General features: G+C 31.7%; 1 protein-coding gene across 4 annotated transcripts; it reads left to right on the top strand.

Moving 5' to 3' along the window:
- Nucleotides 1-766: 766 nt before the first annotated feature.
- LOC134715532 (uncharacterized) lies at nucleotides 767-19,279 on the top strand. 4 transcript variants are annotated; one of them, XM_063577769.1, is made up of 9 exons: nucleotides 767-887; nucleotides 9,825-9,920; nucleotides 10,773-10,902; nucleotides 11,941-12,418; nucleotides 13,474-13,647; nucleotides 14,359-14,475; nucleotides 15,039-15,119; nucleotides 16,510-16,623; nucleotides 19,044-19,279. In XM_063577769.1, the coding sequence occupies exons 1-9, from the start codon at nucleotides 827-829 to the stop codon at nucleotides 19,272-19,274; spliced, it is 1,482 nt and encodes a 493-aa protein (XP_063433839.1). In that variant the 5' UTR covers nucleotides 767-826; the 3' UTR covers nucleotides 19,275-19,279. The 4 variants fall into 4 exon arrangements, with proteins under 4 accessions (XP_063433839.1, XP_063433841.1, XP_063433838.1 ...); XM_063577768.1 differs by lacking the exon at nucleotides 767-887 and adding an exon at nucleotides 4,550-4,691; XM_063577771.1 differs by lacking the exon at nucleotides 9,825-9,920 and having other exon boundaries at nucleotides 796-887.
- The last annotated feature ends 2,276 nt before the right edge of the window (nucleotides 19,280-21,555 follow it).

Genomic DNA, 21,555 nt, shown 5'->3' with positions numbered 1-21,555 from the left:
GAAGAAAAAAAAACATTATTTCTTATTGAAGAGTAATCATTTTTTAATTTTGGATCCTCAATGTTCTTCAACTTTTTACTTGTTTGGCTTAATAAATATTTTGATTTGAGCGTCACTGATGAGTGTTATGTAGACGGAACGCGCGTCTGGCGTACTAAATTATAATCCTGGTACCTTTGATTACCTTTACAATATTTTGACAGTGTTCTAACTCGAGTAATTACAGCGCCCCTTACGGTTATTGTTCTCCAGAGGTTAATAGAGTGATCGAAGTGATCGTAACATAACGACTGGATTATTCGGATTAACAGTGTTCCACAAGATAGGAGGTATGACCTTATCCTTTATTTTTTATATAATGTTTTTTTTTATATTACTAATTTTTTATATTTTGGAGGATGAGCGAGTCAGGTGAGTGGGTGTGCTCGTATGCTTTATTACATTGTACTTATTGTTTTAGGGAAGGTTAACTTTCTGGACAGTGGTAGCCTAAGACCCGTCACGGCCAGGCTTGGAAACTGGATAGGCAAATACTCACATTAAACATGTACCGATACAGTCTGTTAAATGTCTTACTTTTTACACCACAACCCATGGTGGTGCTCCTACTAAAGGAGGAAGATACAGAACATGCATACATTTACGCAGATAGTATTACTACTTGTACAAACAATGCCATTGATCTGTCATGTGAGAATCTATGGATGGTAGCAGCAGGATTCAAACTCTCAATCTCAGGATCTAAAGGCAGCAGTCTAACCAATAGTTTAATTAGTTATACTGGTTTCACTCCCCCAACCAATATGACCCATTAAAAAAATGAACCATGCGGACGATTTTCCGTCAAATAATGAGATGGTCAATCAGTTACCAGCCGTCATTCCAAAGTAAGCTACACATTTTAATCCAAATTTTAGTTTAGATATCAGCAGCTATGTTTAAATAAATGCAATAGCATATCATTCGAAGTTTTATGACCTTCAATAGTTCGGTAGACATGTTTCAATGTTGATGCTCACAAGTTGAACTGAATGTATTGTACATGGTAGCTCATATCTTCCAACTGTCACTGTTTGTGAAGGATTTCCCTCATGGAGGCCTCCAGATAGAAATTTTGAAAGAGCTGATGTGAAAATCTATGGATGGTAGCAGCGGGATTCGAAATGTCAATCGTGGGATCTAAAGTTAGTAAAGGCAGCACTTTTACCAATTTAGCCAAAGAAGAGCTTCCCTAACTCATCTAATTAGAATACCTGTATATCTCTAGGTCTACAACACTCTTCCCCCCTTTTTTTTGGGGGGGGGGGGGGGGGGGGGCTGCATACCATCCATCTGAGCAACTCACAGGTCCACTATTGCACTGAGACATCTACTTGGAAATCCTCTGGCCAGTTCCACCTAGATATGTCATGGTCATTCCCTGACAGACTGGTCACCACCATGACCATATCGAACTGTACCTAAATATACTTATTTGTACGAAGTAGCAATTGCTTGCACTGCCAGACACCTATATATACTTATTTGTACAAGTAGCAATTGCTTGCACTGCCAGGCACCTACATGTATATATACTTGTTTGTATAGTAGCCATTACTTGCACTGCCAGTCACCTATATATACTTGTTTGTACAAGTAGCAATTACTTGCACTGCCAGGCACATATTTATACTTGTTTATATAGTAGCAATTGCTTGCACTGCCAGTCACCTATATATACTTGTTTATACAAGTAGCAATTGCTTTCACTGCCAGGCACATATTTATACTTGTTTATATAGTAGCAATTGCTTGCACTGCCAGTCACCTATATATACTTGTTTATACAAGTAGCAATTGCTTGCACTGCTAGGCACCTATATATACTTGTTTGTACAAGTAGCAATTGCTTGCACTGCTAGGCACCTACATTTGTATATACTTGTTTGTAAAAGTAACAATTGCTTGCACTGCCAGTCACCTATATATACTTGTTTGTACAAGTAGCAATTGCTTGCACTGCTAGGCACCTATATATACTTGTTTGTACAAGTAGCAATTGCTTGCACTGCTAGGCACCTATATGTACTTGTTTGTACAAGAAGCAATTGCTTGCACTGCCTGGCACCTACATTGTATATATAGATATAGGAAGATGTGGTGTGAGTGCCAATGAGACAACTCTCCATCCAAATAACAATTTAAAAATTAAACCATTATAGGTTAAAGTACGGCCTTCAACACGGAGCCTTGGCTCACACCGAACAACAAGCTATAAAGGGCCCCAAAATTACTAGTGTAAAACCATTCAAACGGGAAAACCAACGGTCTAATCTGTATAAACAAAACGAGAAACGAGAAACACGTATATATTACATAAACAAACGACAACTACTGTACATCAGATTCCTGACTTAGGACAGGTGCAAACATTTGCAGCGGGATTAAACGTTTTAATGGGCCCAAACCTTCTCCCTTTTTCTGAAACAATAGCATAACATCACAACATATAAAAACATACGATAAAATATCAATTAGCAGACTTAACTCAATCAAAAAACGTATGATTACACAAAGAACGAATAAATACTTGTTTGTACAAGTAGCAATTGCTTGCACTGCCAGGCATCTATATATACTTGTTTGTACAAGTAGCAATTGCTTGCACTGCCAGGCACCTATATAGACTTTCTTGTACAAATAACAATTGCTTGCACTGCCAGGCACCTGTATATACTTGTTTGTACAAGTAGTAATTGCACACAATGCCATTGATCTGTCATGTGAGAATCTATGGATGGTAGCAGCAGGATTCAAACTCTCAATCTCAGGATCTAAAGGCAGCAGTCTAACCAATTGTGCCAAAGAAGATCTTCCTTAACTCAACAGACAACTAGTAAGACTTCCTCAGTGATCTGGAAGGATTTTATTGTATGAGCCCAGGGCACCCTAAAAATAAATTTAATAGGCATTTTTTTTATTTAAAGTTCTATGTTGTCATATGAGTAGGCCATTTGTTGACAATAAAAAAAAGTGTTTATTTCAGCAAAGAGGTTACTAGTATTATTCTAGTTGATATCATTGATATTGTTCCTGTGCTTTTATAATTTCAATTCCAATGAATAACTTCTTCCAAACCAGGCAATATTTGAGATAACCTTTATTTACAATGTTAAAACTAGTACTGTTGCTGTGTTTATGTTCATGTTCATTTTACATTAATTTTGGGTCTTTGTTGATTACCATCATGACCATACTATACATGCTAGCCTATATTCCAGACGTTCCGTACTAAAGGATGTTTCTGGCATTTCCTCTATGCTTCTTGTATTATTATTCTTATAGGATTAAACACATTTTTTTATAGAGGTTATTGATGTGTAAACGGGTCTCTTACTCACAAACTTAACATAAAAGTCCTTTGGACTTTTATTCAGTTTGTGAGTTAATCGCCCCGGTTATAATATCAATAACCTCTAGAAAAAATGTGTTTAATCCTATAGGAATAATAATACAAGAAGCATAGAGGAAATGCCAGAAACATCCTTTAATACAGATACAGAACGTCTGGAATTTACGCATCAATAACCTAAGAAAAAAATGTGTTTAATCCTTATAATTTTTCAGCCAAACATCAGCCCTTATTTATTTACATTATTTGTTTGACGGCTACTATATTTACCATTAAAAGCACAATGGCATGTCGTAACTAAGAAGTACGCCGCCATCTTGACTTTCTAAAAACCATAAATGTCCGAAAAATGCACAGACTCTAAAATTATATAGCTCCTACCTCAAAAACTTCATTTTAAATAGATATTATCAGAATTTGAAGCGAATATGTAACTAAATAATCTTTCCCTTGAAAATTTTCATATTTGCCATGACGTAATTTTGCCGAATCCTTCATGAAATTTCGCGGAATTTTATTAAAATTTTATTTTTATATATTTTTGAAGCTTTAGAGCATTTATCTAAAATTTATTTTGGTTATATATGCATTAGAATAGTTGTTTAACTGTTATGCAATTGTTTTATAATCTCAATTTGCTGAGAATTCTAGTATTCTTGCAAGAATGTGTATCGCTCATGAATAGATTATAAAAGTAGACTCAGAAACATGGTTTATCAAAGTTTAAACCAAGAGAAAAATTCTAATTGACCAATCCATTTCAAGTATTTATAGATATGCAAATGATAGAAGAATTATTTCTTTATATTGACAAGAATAATAGTAGAGAGTAACGTTACTTAATAATACACAACAACAGCTCGCTGAAGGCATGTTTACAAAATGTTCCTACAAGCCAAAGACCAAAAATATTGACAAGGACAGTTAAGCACTTTTATGGAGAGGAAAGAAAAAAAACTTTTTGGGTAATCAGCTATACAGCATGTTGCTGTTATTACCATAGGAAAACGTCTGAGACGTCCCAAAAATAAACAGGCGGTGGGAATACTACACAGTTTTGTGCATATACATTACTATACGAAACACAATTGGAAATCCATTTTATGATATCTTAACGTTTCAAATCAGAGTGGAAAAAATTGTGCCTCACATGGGCGCTTACATTGTCTCTCTATGCACCATTTTTGGTCAAAAAGTGCAATTGACGCATTTCGCACTTTTAATCTCCACGTCTACAACAGAGCTATTTTGTCCACAATTGAAATCAAATGTCAAGCAATCAATTTTACCACAGACACAGGTATTGAATTGTAAAAAGTATGAAAGACATTAATGAGGCTAATAAATAACAATAAAATAATTTGGAATTTTCTTAGGAAATTTTTTTTTTTTACCCAGGAGCTTATTTTTAATCTGTGTGTGGCAGGGGATACAACATATTTTTAATTTTGGCCCTGTAGGACTATGAAAACCATCTTGAGCCTAAAATAAAACCTGTGAAAGTATTGCACACAGACATAGGTAGAGGAAGTAAATAGTCTCGGAATTGGTGTAAATATTCAATGGCGACTCAATGCTTTCGTTACTTTTATATGCAGACGACATAGTCTTATTGGCATCATCCGAAACTGATTGAGAATTGAGAAATTTCAACTATCAACACTTGGGGCTTTAAAAATTAAAATAATGTAAAAAAAAAAGGCTTTTAAAATGCCTTAATATATAATATATCATGTATTTAAAGCAATAGAGTACTTATTTGATATATAAGACTTTTGGCATGAAGATGTAATATTTTCCAGCAATTTTAAATTTGTGAAGCTTTTTGATTATAAATAATACATATATGTATTTAATGTACTTTAAATGGAAAGAACTTACAGATACATTATCATTTTAGTTTTAAAGGGTCTTAGGCCAAGTAAAACTGAAAATATTTTAGGGTCAATTTAGGCTGTAGCACATATTTACATTTAAAAATGCATATTAAAGCTATAGGAATTAAAAATTTGTGTCTTTTCTATCATTTCTATACTCAGGTGACATGATACAATAAATCTGAGCACAAAAAGGCTCTTACATTCAACTTTTTGAGCAGACAGTATGGTCTGATACAAAGATTTTTCACTTTTTAGTGAAAATCTTGCTTGCAATTTTAGTCTCAACAGGCTTATATTTTAACCCCATGCTATCCTACAGAAGTAAAGAAAGATATTATGTGAAATGAAACAGGTACAAAAGACATTGTTAAGTGCTTTTTATATAAATTTAGTGAGGTATTTATTATGGACTTCAACTTTTATGTGCCATGCTCCTCACATTTAACTTGATCAAAACAGGGCTTTAGACGAGGGTCATTTACGACACATTTTACTCATATTGTCTGTGATAATCTTCTTTTCTGTAGATTCAGAATTCACAAATGAGTAATACAACTGGATAAAAGCATAGAAACACAAATATTGACACACATGAAAACATGTCGGATAGAAAGTCAGAATGCCACTTATGCATCAAAATTGAAAAAGCTATGAAATGCTTATTTTGACCACAGTGTATGTAAAGTGCGGATCCTAAAATATCATTTTTACTGTATATGTCATAAATGTCTACTGTAGAATGATAAATAAACAGACGAACTTTTTTTAATTTTTGAAGAAAATCAAGAAAATTAGTTAAAATGTATATGTTTAGAAATACATAATACTAATAAAACAAAGTAAGAGATGCGAGCGGGGTTTTATCGCGCCTAAAGCCATCCAGTTGTTAAATATATACCAAAATAGGTGAATATTTAGGACATTTCACGAACAGATCGTGCAGGTGCTTTATAACTAACAGGTTAGATGTTGTTGCAGTAAAAAATATTCATTTTAATACAATTATTAAAGTTGTATAACGTAGAATATGTTTTGTCATTCAGTTTCTTCATATTTAACTAAATTCCACTATGATGATTTCGTAATGCTAGTCATGTTTACTGTCGAATAATGATACTATTCTTTCATTTTCACTGTGGAGCGAATCATTATTATTGTATATGCGGTGCATTTTCACTGTATAATTTTATTTTATTTTATTTATTACAGCTCATTTCTTTAAGCATGTAGATCAAGACTTTAGTTGATTTGCTTGCTTTTTTTTATTTGATAATCATTATGATAACACCCAATTTAATTCAAATATTGAAAATACAGGTTAAACTATGCCTATTCATATTGTTTAAAAACGTCAATCTTATTTACAAAGTTTGTATAAACAATTATACAAACAAAGCAAGCCAACCAAAGTTTTGCTTTACATGCATTAGGAAATTAGCTGTAAAGCCTTAATTTAGCCGACTTGCTCAAACAATAGATAAAGTAAGAGAAAGATTTGATCAAATTTAACTTACGGAGGAAAGTTTGGTTTTAAAACTCTCTAATAAATTCAATAGAAATAACATTAATTTCAAATGTATTCCATTTAGTTTCTTATAAAGCGTATAGGGATCTTTATCCTTATTTTTTTTTATCTATTTCAATGACATTTCACCACTAATTACGTACATCTTGATATACATTGCACCTTTGTTTTCCCGTTTAAAAGGTTTTACACTGGAGCCCTTTATAACTTGCTGTTAGGTGTGAGCCAAACCTCCATGTTGAAGACCGTATTTTGACGTGTAATGGTCTACTTTTATAAATTGTGACTCGGATGGAGAGTTGTCTCATTGTCACATACGACATCTATATATGGCTCAAAAACGAAACGAGACGGGATAAAAAGGGATAAAAGAATCTACGCTACTTTTTTAATATATTTAAAATGGGATTAATATGAGTCAAAATAGAGTAAAATAGTGGGTCGCATTTGGGTATAAGCGTCACGCCGGATTGCCGATTTTTTGCAAGCGTGACAGGTGAAAGTCAAATGATTGTGTAGTGAAAAACGGGAAATGAAGTCTAGCGGGACACGGATAAAAATTAGAACTGCATAGTATAAGCGGGATACGGGAATCTGACAAAACAATAAGCTGAATACGGGAATCTGACAAAACAGTAAGCGGGATCAGAACCCCCCAATGAGACCCAAGAATAAGATATTTTTGTATATTCATCCTATTGTTGCAGTCATGCCTTGAAGAACAAATGTATCCGATGCATGCATTTTTTTTTTTATATTTTTGGTCCCTTTTTCAATTTTGTGGGGTCCAAATTTATAGACAAAAGTCCTTAAATATAGATATTTGGAATTCGTTGACATGCTGAATCTAACCGTGTATCTAGTTTGGGGATTTCTTTTACCTAGTTGCTGAAATAGCCCACATAGAGTTCCAAAGGGTGTAAAATCAACAAAAATGAATTGTAGCATGCATTTCGCGTACAATAACCCAAATGTGCATGGTTTTACCTCTGCGGTAGTATCCATTCGCGGATCTACAATTTTTCATAAGTAGGGGCCTACTGACTGCCTAAGAGGGCCCGCTGCTGTCACCTTCCAGTGATTCCCTATATAAGTTAAAATCAAGGAGAAACGTAATCTGAAGAATACAATATGACATTTTGAGAATCGCTTTTGTTACAAGTTTGAAAAGCTATATATTTGATGAAGAATGAATGAGGAGTTTGTATTTCAATTTGAAAATACATGTTTCATAAATCCTAAAGTCATCAACTAAGGTTTTTTTCATTTGTTGCAAGTGCATTTATCACATAATTCTACAATAAAAATTCCTCGCATCTTTGAAAATTCTACATTAATAATGACTGCACTAACAGTGATAATTCATCGCATCTATAGTTAAAATGGATCGCTTTCAATAATCAATATGCTATATTATGATGCTTTTATAACACTTATTTGAACTTTAATGCTATGTTTGTATATTATAAAGACATATCACAATGAAAATATGTTAAAACTTAACTTAAAATCCTTTAACTTGATATTTTCAAAACGTAAACAAATACAGTTTTCCCATGATCCTTTATTCTACAATAGACATACCCGCATATAACAGTAAAAATGAACTAGCTGGATTCGCACTTTATATACACTGGACCATATAAAGCCAAAGTTGTTAATTTTTGCAGAAATTCTATCAAATTAAAGTTTAAATTCTTTAGTAGTATGCTATTTGACAAATCAACACCATCAAATCTTTCATGAAAGTTGCCAAAGTACAGATTCTATATTTCCTGATTCCACCTCTTATGTCAGAGTACACAGTTATTTTGTAGTGCATTTCTTTTAGACAATAAATGAAAATAAAAAAATCCCACCTGCGCTTTTGCAATAATATTTTTACAGTGTGTCACAATACTTTTAGGATAAATTGTATCAAAATTATAGAAAACTTAATCAGTTCTAACTCAAATATGGACAATTTTATGTGAAGAGGTCTTGAAATCTTTTGACAGCTTCTGAAGTGCTAATTTTTGAACTTTTTCAGCTGGACCTAATCACTACTTTAGATTTATATTTAAGACCCAATTTTTTTTACAGTGTCATTTCACCCCCCTTACTTGATATATGAGAAATAAAACATGGAGAAATAAATTTGGAAGGGGTATAACAAAAATTGGCAAGTAACACAATGTCCACCCTTTGGACTATGTTCGTGGACAACAAAAATCAAAAGATGATAACTGGAGACCTGATGTTTCTAGATTTCATGTTCGAGAGGGTATCATGTCTGTTTTTTCCATAAATGATAATACATTTGCACCCTGTATGTGAGAACCCCATAAGTTTCCCTAAGACCATTCACACTTTTTTTTCTATTTTATTCAATTAAAGATTGTATTTTTCGAAGTTTTTATGTTTGTCAATGTTTGTAGTACATGTACATGTTTATGGATATTATTTTTGGTTTTAAAATTCTTAAAGATCTTTGAGGTTTATTAATTGTTCTTCTGTCCATTTAAGTCTACCATATTATTTCATTTATATTGACCACAAAAATCAACTTCCATTTAAGAATAATTGTGTTAATTTGATTAAAATTACTTAAATGTTTCAAATTGTTTTGAGATATAATATTGAATGTGTTTTTGCTCCAACTGATACATCTTACAACAACATATGGTGGTATGTACCCAACACCTTAACCAAAATTTATTTGGCTCTTTTAATTTTTTAAACAAAGCTATAAAAAAAAGTCTTTTAATTTTCTTAAAATTTTGACAAAGTATTTACTTTGACCCTTTGACAAAAATATAGATATTTCAAAAAAATTGAACCAACCGTTTAATCAGATAATTACACTGGTTATATAGCAGTTTGACAAAACCTTATTTTGATCATTGAGAAGCTTAATAATCCCTTAACAACACAATGTCTTTAAAACGTTCTGCTGATTTTACAGAGTTATCTCCCTGTAGTGTTAGGTACAACATTAAGAAGATCACGGAATTAATTGAATTCATTTATAATGATATTATTATTGCAGGCAGACGATTTTTAATGGATAACCACTTACTGAACATGAATAAATATTTTATGAGATGTGAGGAATATCAAAAAAAATATGATGCAGATTCAAAAAGTAGGTAGAAGTTTATTTTCTTCATATCATAGTCAGTACATAATGAATTGAAACCTACAAATTTTGTTAAAATAAGACAGGTGTTTGGTTTGATCAGGTACATGGTTTATATCCGGTATAGAATTTCATAAGGAGTGTATTTTACATAAGTGTCAACCTGACTCAAGATATCAGTGAGAGCCTCTCAATAATTTTCAAAAAGTTTATAAATATTTCTTAAGAACACTTGTCTGGGGGCAGGGCTCTTTTCACAAAAAATCTTTTGATTGAAATTGATCATAAGATATATACTGAAATGTTCAATACTAACGAGTGGTTGTATTGTTACGATTTTTTGTGAAAAGAGTCGCTGGTAAGTAAGTCTAATCTACCACGTTTTCTCTTTTTGTAGAAACATGATGTGGTTTGTTTTACACTGGGTAAATACATTTATTCATCAAAGGTCAAGGATGTAAACAACTATATAGGTGGCACTGTTAAGTATCCAACAATAAGCAAAACCCATACCTTTATAGCAAGCTACTAAAAAAGCCTGTCAAAATATGAAACAATTGAAAGTTGGCAAACAACAAACCTGAACACAAAAAAAAAACACTAATGTATGTAGCAATCAACAACAAACAAAGACTCCTGACTCAGGACAGGTATATTTGTGAGTGTTAACCTTCCCTCCAACCTACCATGCTGATTTTATAACACAACATAAAAAAAAAACCAGTTAAATTCAATTTGAACAAATTTGATTTGTCAGATATGCATAAAGTAAAAAGTAAATTCATGACGGTTTTTATACATCAATAAAATTATGTGCCAAACCATAGTCATAGACAATACTTTCAATTTTTATTCCAGAGACTTTTGTGTTGAAGATGTCAAATAAAATGAAAAGTGGAGAAAGAATAAGTCATGATGATCTACAGACAATGATCCATCTAGTTCGGTCACCCAGGGAATTTGATCTTTGTGTTGATATGGCTAGAAGGTATTAACTACCAAACAGTTCTTATTGGTTATTTTATATAAATTAATATTGATTGATCTCAATAAGAAATTACATTTAAAGATTCAATAACTATTAATTGACACTGAAGTCATCTTTTCTGTAGCCTAGGTTTTAAAATAATTGGATGGATTGAACTAAACCAAAAAGACAAAAGATTCAGGGTTTTTGTACTGTTTTCTTTTGTCCCCTGCATAACACATTGTGGGGGACATGGAAATACAGGGCTTTCGTCTGTCGTTCTGGTCGGGGGCTGGTCTCACAATTCTTGCCAGATTTTTATAAATCTTATGCTAAATGTTAATATCAGTAATAACTCTTACATGTACAAGTTCTATATAAATGTTGGCTAATCAACTTTTTTTCAAAAAAGTTGCGCCCTTTGGAAATATTAAATTCAAGCTCTTACGGGTCCAATTCTTAACAGAATTTTCTAAAACTTATACTTTAGGTTAATGTCAGCAATATCTTGGGCGACAATTTTTAAAAGAGTTGTGCCTCTTGGAAATATTAAATTTATGGAAAATAAGGGACATTGGACCTGTGTTGTTTTATTTTCTTTTCATTATGCCGAGAAAAAAAAAATTGTGTTAGGTAAATATTTTAGCTCTATCTGAATTTTGATAGTAAATTTTCTAAAGTAATAGGAAGATTTTATTGTAAATTGTATTTTGCAAATCTTTTACCTTCAGGGAATGTCAATTTGAAGTCGAAAATATTAATAACCATAAAGTATTAAGTGTAACAGCATAACCACTAAATAAGATATCCACAAATATGCATTTTCCTCAATCAATGAAAATCGGTACCCACGAAAATTAATGAAACCACAGTACTATATAACTTATACATGTAAAATGTTGTACAAATGTAGATCAAATATTTATTCTGCAAACTCTTTAAGTCAAGATAGGTTAATACATTTGCCTTTTTAATGTATTTAACTCAGTTGCCTTAAATAAATTATCCCATTGAGTGTAAGCCATCATAGTTTTACAAATAGTTTTATTTGTATTTCAGTTATCAAACAGCAAAGGTTTATGCATCTGAAAACAGCAAAGTTTGTTCACCTGTGAATCACCAACTAGCAACAGTTCAGTCACCTGAAATTATTCATACACCAGCAGAACACCAGCCAACCATGTTTCTGTCACCTAAAATTCACCAAACTTCAAAAGTTCATGCTCCTGTAAATCATCACCAAACATCCAAGGTTTATACACATGTAAAACACCATACAGCAAATGTTCATGTTCTTGCACACCACCAAAACAACAAAGTTCATTCTCCTGGTAACTTGAACCATGATTGCAAGGTTTCTGCATTTTCAAATCACCAAACTGTCAAAGATAACACCTCCATAACTGATGAAGCTGAGAATGTTCCTATAAATCCCACAAAGTACCAGAATAGCAAGATGGACATTGGGTCACAGTTCATGAGGATGTTGCATCATTTTAAGAAAGCATATATCGCTATCATGTTTATGGAAGATAGGGTAGGTTTTTCTTTAATTACTGGTAGTTTAAAAGTTTTTAAGATAAAGTTTGTCAAATGATTAGGCTTCAGCAATAGATCAATTTCAACTTGGTATGTAAAGCTCCAATTTGTCTTCAGTTTGTAAAAGTTGTGAATAGAATTAGCCGAAACAATCAAAGACCTGCCTATAAAACTGTATAGTTCTTGCATTGCAGTATAGTCTATAATTTACCGGTATATCATATATAGTATAAGCACCTGTTTCAAGAGTACAGGATAATAATCACCAAGAATGTAAATCATATGTACTATTTATATGTAATAGAATAAAAAGGTTTGTAAATTTTAAATGATTTGTCAAAGCATACTCAAGTAACTTATCAGGTAACACATTGAAAAGTTGCCAAGGTTTTTATTTCAATAATGCTAGGATGACCACCATTTATAATAATTTTCAGATTTCCAGCTCCAACTTTAGAAAATGCTAAATAATTTTATTTAAATCACTTGTCTTCTTGAGTTGGAGCCCCAAATCTGGAAAGAAATCTTAGTTTTGGAAGAATAAGATATAACATTTACTAGTAAACTAAAATTGCCTTAATTATATATTTTTTTATTGCCAAAAATTATTATAAGACATATATATATGAAAACAACAGAATTTACTTTTTTAATTTATCTTCTGATGACATGATTTCTTCTAGCTTTGTAGGTTTACCTAATTTTAAAAATTACTTCTGTAATCTAAGTAGACTTTGGATTTTAAAAAAAAACAAGTTACTTAGTTATTATTTTGATAAATAGTTTCCAAATTTTGTATTTATAGATTACTTACTGGTAATAGAAAAACCACTATGGAGCATACTTTGTTTTATGCTGTTAACTAACTGTCTGTTGGCCTCTGGCAATGACTAGTCTGAAACTAATTGATGCAAAGCCAAAGAACTGTAATATTTATGAAATTTGAGCAAAAACAACAAAAATAAAGCACCGCCATTAATGATATGAAAATTAATGTTGAAATGTATTTTGACATTTTATGACGAATACTATCTATCATGTCTATATTTTCAGTCCACCATGAGGAATTTTCTGTATAACAATTCTGTGATTGATGTGTATATGGATTTACTATTCAAGACAGGAGAATATGAGAAAGTTGTGAGAACTTATGAAGAAATAGATTATTTTAATGAACAAAAACTTACAAATCATATGACACTGGTCATGGCAGCTTTATATAATTTAGTAAGTATTTTATTGTTTTTCGCATTTAAGATAAAAAGCACAGCCTATGAAGCTTTTAACATGCATACATATAATTAATAACTTAATTGTCAGGGGCTGGTCCATTTTTTCAGGCAGTATGGTATGACTGCCAATGAGACAACTCTTCACAAGAGACCAGATGACACAACAATTAACAACTATAGGTCACCATACAGCCTTCCACAAAGATCAAAGCCTATACCGCATAGTCAGCTATAAAAAGCCCCAAAATGGCAAATGTAAAACAATTCAAACAAGAAAACTAATGGCCTAATTTATGTACAAAATATGAGTGTAAAACAAATATGTAATACATAAACAAACAACAACCACTGAATTACAGTCTCCTGACGATGTCTGCATGTTGATTTATGCTTACAAAATGATGTCCTTGTACCAATTTTGCACAATTTGCGTTCCCACTTTGTAGATGGCAAGAGCTTGAGTATCCATAAGTTCTGCATGTTGATTTATGCTTATGAAATGATGTCCTTGTACCAATTTTGCACAATTGGTGTTCCCACTTTGTAGATAGCAAGAACATGAGTATCCATAAGTAAAACAAAAAAGTATTTGATAAGTAATTTCTCACCAAGTTAACATCCCTAAAAGATTGACCATTCAAGAGAAAAATTTCTGTTTTTTGACGTATTTACTTTTACATTATTAATATATTTAATATATTTTTAGAATACACAGGAAGCTTTGGAGAAAGCTGTTGAAATCATACGTGACAAATATTTACAAGATATAACTGTGACACCACCAAAGGCACGAGCATTTGCTGCAGCTTTAGCTCTAAGACAGGTATAATTATACAGATCTATTCAGCAGTACGTGTAGCACATACTGTTGATTCATTTATTTTCATGGGTATCAATTTTCATGGATTGCTGAAAACTTGCCTATTAGTTGATATTTGATTTCATGGTTTTGTCAATCCCTGGATAGAAAAGCCTAATGAACATGTGTTATTCCTTGAGCATTTGAATTTGTGGTTCACCTGAACCTACGAAACCCACTAAAATTGGTATCCAACGAATAATAATGAATCCATAGTATTAAAAAATGTTCAACTTGTTACCAAACAACACTAATGTCTAAATCAAGCAATATGCTCATTTCTAAATTGTTCAGTCTGTGTTTTTTTCTATATTTGAATTTTTTTTATTTGTTATTCCATAGTTATGTTGAATAACTGGACAGAGCAATAATTATATTATTTAAAAAAAGAATCGTGTTTAAATTTAGCCTTTATATTTCAGCCAATGAGGCTCAACAAAAAATAAGATTGAAGAAATAGAAGAATGTACAATATAGAATCATTTTAGACTAATACTATATGAACTGTCACAACATTTGTTTTTAAGGATGATCCTAATCTGGCATTGAATATTCTACAACTTGGTTCTGAAAGTCATTCCATAAATAATATAAACTCAGCAATAAGAGTAAGTAAAAGTAAAAGTCTCATATTATACAACTAAAAGGTTTTATAGATTCACATAGTAGATATCGGTTATAGATTTCCTATAGAAGTGACAACTTTGTTTGTTAACGAGAATAACCTAAGTTGCAATAGACTTCTGGAGTACCAAGATGGCACTCAAAAGACTAACAGATCTATTATATGCATTGTAATGCTGTAAAGATTTAACCATTAATACAAAATCCAAAATAAATAAAACATTTTTTTCAGATTCAGGAATTTAACAAAATTTAGTCACAAATATTGCAACCTGGCCATTTGTGACTTGGACATAATTTTGTGTATTTTAATTAAGCTATCATAGATGGGAGAGAAACTGTACTAGCAAAAGTGATTAGCAAAATAATACCTACAAATATGTATATAATAGAACTCATTATTTACTGATTATTGGAGACATTATTCTTAGTGAAAATGTTGACCCATTTCATGTTGTTGGTTTTTTTTACTGAATAATTTTAAAAGTAGAGAGAAAAAGCATCACAAAAATCTTCAACAGGATCTAGAATTAGCTCAAATAAATCAGATTTTTACTTATTAAACTGAGTTATTGTATTTAAATATTGATTTCTTAACATGCTCATTCCCCAGAAGCAATTGATGGGATATAGAGAATTACAACCATTGTCCGTCTGTATATATGTCTTGAAATGGTTTTCGTTCTCTAACTTGAGTCTGCCTTAACTAAATGTTGTGAAAATTATACTCAAAGACAATAACCACACAACTCAGATCAGGCTTGTATTTGGGTGGCGTCACTTTTATTTTTCTTGAGTTATGTCCCTTTATAATGTTATATGCAAGAGGGGGATCATCTCTGTCCCATGGACACATTCTCCTTTTATTGTATTTGTTGTGGAAAGAACTGGAAATAGTCCCATTGCATTGAATCAATTTTATGCAAAAATGCCATGTGAGAATTACAGGCTCATTGAAGCCTCTGGTTTAAATTACTCTTCACTAGTGTAAACAATAGGATATTATATCAATTAATGAGTTCACTTACTCCTGTTGAATTTAATTGCACAGAAATTGTTAAATTGCTTCAAATGATTAACATTGTACTATTAAAGATATTTGTTGGATACCATTTACTTGGATTTCATGGGATAAAAGGGACCAAGAAATTAAATGTTCAACAAATTACACACTTTGTTAAGGTGTTAATGCAGACTTTGGAATTCGTGGGGACAAGGGTACCAAGAAATTAAATGTTCATCGAATTACACATTTTATAAAGGTGTTAATGCAGACTTTGCCAAAACCATGAATTTAAATATCCACTAACATACAAGTTTTCCTCAATCCACAAAACAATGTACTTTTGATAATTATTTTGCTGTTTATTTCAGGTCATGGCACTGGCAAAATTAGACAAAGTTCATGAAGCATTTCAAATGTTAGATTCATTCCATAATCAGATAGATGGAACCTATAAAAAGCCAATTAGAATTTACCCAGAATGTGTAAGTTTGTTATCATTATACTTCAGAGTCATTAATATTCCTTGGATACCATTTACTTTTACTTGGATTTCGTGGGAACAAGGGGACAAAGAAATTAAATTTTCAACAAATTACACATTTTATAAAGGTGTTAATGCAGACTTTGCCAAAACCATGAATTTAAATATTCACTAACATGCAAGTTTCCCTCAATCAACAAAAATTGATATGCACGAAAATAAATGAATCCTCAGTACATGTTATCAATAGAATTGCTATCTCAACACTTTGCATCACAAATATCAATATGAAATCTTGCTTTTGTGAGTGTTTTTTTTTTTGGCAAAAACATTGTCCCTCCCTTTGTCTAACAACTATTTTAGTCACTCTATTTTGTCAGTAAGGATTGAACTTCATCATATATTTTTTCAGTTGATTGAAAAAATGAACTGTTAAGTGTCAATGCTTTTCCAAACCGTCCTAGGAGTTATACCCCCAAATCATAGTATGTTACATTGGAGAAGACGTGACTAAGTTGTAAATTTTGTGTCTGATCCTGTTGTCATTTCGAACAATAAAATATGTTTAAACTAGTAAAAATTCTGGGTCATAAACATATATCTTGGGTGTTTAAATGCATATTTTTTTTTGGGGGGTGTTTCTATAAAATATTTTGGGAACTTGAGGTTAAATGATTACTAAAGCTTGTACACAGGACAAAAAGGAACGAAAATTTGAATGTTTAACTTCCAGTTATGGTGTTTTTCTTGTATGCAATGCAATGTTGTGAGACAGTTTGTCTGTGCAGGAAAAAACTTTACTCATGCCAAGTATTTCTTTTATTTGAAACAAAGATACATTCTGCACATTTAAAAAAAAGATCACAAATTTACGAAGGGCTAATAGGGGGAAATACATTGTGGTATGACTCCTCCTACACTTGTTTTCTGTTTGCTTATACCTTAATTTTGAAAATGTTGAATATCAACTTTTTAACAGGAACCACTTAACAGAATCAGAAATGCCATCATTGTTGACCTGAATTTTGAAATTCTTTATTATATAAACTGACTCAAAACATGAGTTCAAAGGTTATTTAAGCACATATATATTCACACAAACAATATATGAGTAGATTAAGGACTTTTATGACAAGATAAGAGGAGCATTAGGTCCTTGTGCGCTTAAAATCCCTCATGGAGATTTTAAAAAGTTGGCAGGTATGCAGAATAACTTCATATTTGTTCAGCATATTGACAAGGTCTGTCAACACCTTCAAATTCTTGTTTGATGATACTCTGAACTATGAGTATGCTTAGCATGACAACTTGAGCAATTTTCTGTATTGATTAGTTCATGGATGTGAACTTTTAAAACCTCTAAAGTGGGAGGAGACCTCCCCTTATCATAAGTATTTAGTTGAGAGGTTTACCACATCATCATCAGTGTCACATCAAGGCCTTACCGTGACCTATAATTGTTAATTTCTATGTCATTTGGTCTCTAGTGAAGAGTTGTCTCTTTGGCTATCATACCATATCTCTTTATATATATTGTATAGTCACTATAGAGAAACATTTCATTATTGGAGCCAGTGGTCATTAGAAATATTTGAACATTTTGTTATTGAAACATTTTAAAAAGTATTTCTGAGAAAATGATTTACAATAACGAAAGGTTAAATATGTTCAGTGAAAGAAAAAAAAATTTCACCTCTAAGTATATCAGGATTCTTAAGTCTAGCTGATGCTGTGATATTTTTATATATTTTAAAGTTATATATTATTAGCAATTGAATACATTTATTGCCAGATTTTTTTTAATATGGTACTGAAATATGTTTTAGTTTAAAGTCATAAGAAACGAGTGACCGGTGAAAAATTATGTTCTTCCAATTCTTGAACCAATGCATACACACATCATAAACTTAGTCTTCTGTGCACGAATTTATCATTTTTTCGTGTAAATTTCGTATAATCGTCAATTTTTTTTTCAATCGGTCAGTGTTGTTGTGAGAATATGGCAGGTAATTAAAGTTCGTGTTTTGAAGCCGAAGTTTAACGATGGTCACCTGTTTGTCAACAATCGACAAAAAATAAACAAAAAAGCATGGAAAGAGAGCACGTGTTTAACAGGTGTATTCAGATAATAGTTTATTTTAAGGACATCCATGCGTATTGTGATCACCGGAGTTTTACGAGATGGGTTACACTGAGGTCACTTTGCATACGGAAGCAAGCAATTTAAATAAAGTAAACTTCTTCTAAATATAAATAAATTAAAGAATTTTCTTCAGAAAAAAAGTATATGTACATAAGTTTTATAATGAAAACTATCCATTGAGTTATAAAAAACATATGCATTATTTTTTTTGATTTGAGGTTTCTTATGACTTTAACATATGTTTTAGTATTTTAGTATTTTTTTTTTTTTTATTTCAGCTAAATGCATTGAATGATATGGTGAAAAGAAATAGTGATCCAGAAATTCTAGAGAAATTTACAGAAATGAAACATAATTTACGAGAAGCTGGACTAATAAATTATGTGACATTATTTCAAAAACTTTCACATACTTTATATAGTAATCCTCCTAATATATGCAAATGTGAATTAAATGAATATTTTACATCTAATAGATGTACCCCGGTGCAAAAAATAAAAGTGCTATAAATCATCATGATTTTGATTTTTTGTCAAGCCTGCTACTTTTGTCGCAGAAAGCTTGAGATAGGGATAGTGATCTGGTGGTGATGCTGCTGCCGTTAGCTAACTTCTTTAAAGCTTTATATCTTAGAAGGTGGAAGACCTGTATGCTTCATACTTTGTATATAGATGCCTCATGTTACAAAGTTTCCGTCAGTCACATACTTCCAATGTTCTTGACCTAATTTTCATGGTTCAGTGACTACTTGAAAAAAAAGAACTTTTTTTGTAATGTTAAATTCTCTCTTATTATAAGTAATAGGATAACTATATTTGGTATGTGTGTACCTTGCAAGGTCCTCATGCCCATCATACAGTTTTCACTTGACCTCAACCTCATTTCATGAATCAGTGAACAAGCTTAAGTTTTGGTGGTCAAGTGCATATCTCAGATACTATAAGCAATAGGTCTATTATGTTCGATGTATGGTGTACATGTCCAACTGTCAAGTGTCATCTGACCTTGATCTCATTTTCATGATTAAGTGGTTATGGTTAAGTTTTTGTGTTTTGGTTTATTTTTCTTAAACTGTATGCAATAGGTCTAATATATTGGGTGTATGGAAGAATTGTTATCTGTACATGCCTGTCTGGCATGGTTCATCTGACCTTGAACTCATTTTCATGGTTCATTGGTCAATGTTTAGTTTTCTTGTTTAATGTTAAGTTTATGTGACAGTTATAATAAAGCTTTACATTAAGGGCTATCAACATTATATTAATTATTAGTAAAGAAACTGAGACATTTCAGTGTGTGCACTCTTGTTCTAAAAAAGGCAAAAAATATACAAAATTTGGTATTCATTAATGGGACAGCAAACCATCATCACTATAACTTGCAAAAGGAATGAATTTTTAGCCATTTGTGATGCTTGAGTTGATTAAAACTCTTAAGCAAAAAAGTAGTCTCTCTTATGGAATTAGGATAAGTTCAGTACTTACATTGTTTAACAAGCAACATTAATGAACACTAACAAAACAATTATGAAGCTTAGAAATGGAAAAATACTAAATACTAAACTTGTTCAAAGGGTATCTACACGTCTCAATCTTCAAAATTGGTTATCTAAAAAAACTACCATCGCTAACATTTTTAACAATAAAAATCGTGGTTACCCTTCTATCGATAAGTGTCATGCCAAAAAATGACTTACATGTCCCTGTCTTTCCACTAACAATACGGTAAGGTCCAAGTTTAATGGTCGCACATTTTCTTTAAATTTTGAAACTGATATAACTTGAAAAAACAAACAGTATTATTTATTTACTCACATGAAACAAACCGGGGTGTGGTATTCAGTACGTAGGAGAAACTGGACCATATTTATCTAAAGGCACTCAAGAACATCTGTATCGTTTTAAAAGACCAAATAAATTCAAAAGTATCATTTACCAACACCTTAAGAAGCACAACCATCCTTTTAAATATTTAGCAGTTCAACCTTTAGAAGTACTAAATAAGCAGCCTGGTGAATCGCATTCAAAGTTTGTACAATCACGGAAAATAATTGAATTAAATTGGATTAAAAAATTACAGACAGTTTACCCTCTCTGTCTAAATGATAATATCATGGGAATTGGTAATATATCTAGAACCAATTCCGTTAACATTTGTGATATAGTTTCTAAAACTGTTCATAAAAAACGTTCTAACGGTCGTAGAACAAATCGCAATCAAAGAAAATTTCGGGCCAATCATACCAATATTTCGGACCTAATATCTATTTCAAAAAACAACGGCAGACATTATCTGTTAACAAAACTCTGTTCGTTACCGGTTAATAAGTTAAATAAAATTTTTGAGGATTGCAACACAATTTCATATAGCAGTCCTAAGTATGAAATTGTTCAAATTATTATGGCATATTGTTATTCTAAATTATTTCCCAAAATTGATCGCCCTGAAGATCACAAGAAACATTTTATTAAAATTAATATTTAACCTGGTTTTAACTAGCTAAACCTCTCACTTGTATGACAATCATAGAATTCCAATATATTGAGGACAATGTGTGAGAAAAAACAAACAAACATAATAGGTAAAAATTGGGGTTCAGCACTTAAAATCGAATAGCTATTTCCATTTCTTGATACATAAAATTGAGAATGGAAATGGGGAATGTGTCAAGAGACAACAACCCAACCAAATACAAAAACAACAGCAGAAGGTCACCAACAGGTCTTCAATGTAGAGAGAAATTCCTGCACCCGGAGGCGTCCTTCAGCTGGTCCCTAAACAAATATATAC

This window comes from Mytilus trossulus, chromosome 4, assembly GCF_036588685.1.
Source record: "Mytilus trossulus isolate FHL-02 chromosome 4, PNRI_Mtr1.1.1.hap1, whole genome shotgun sequence".
In the NCBI taxonomy this organism is placed as follows: domain Eukaryota; kingdom Metazoa; phylum Mollusca; class Bivalvia; order Mytilida; family Mytilidae; genus Mytilus; species Mytilus trossulus.
Note: the sequence above shows the minus strand (reverse complement) of the source record. Positions and strands in the feature narration are given on the sequence as shown.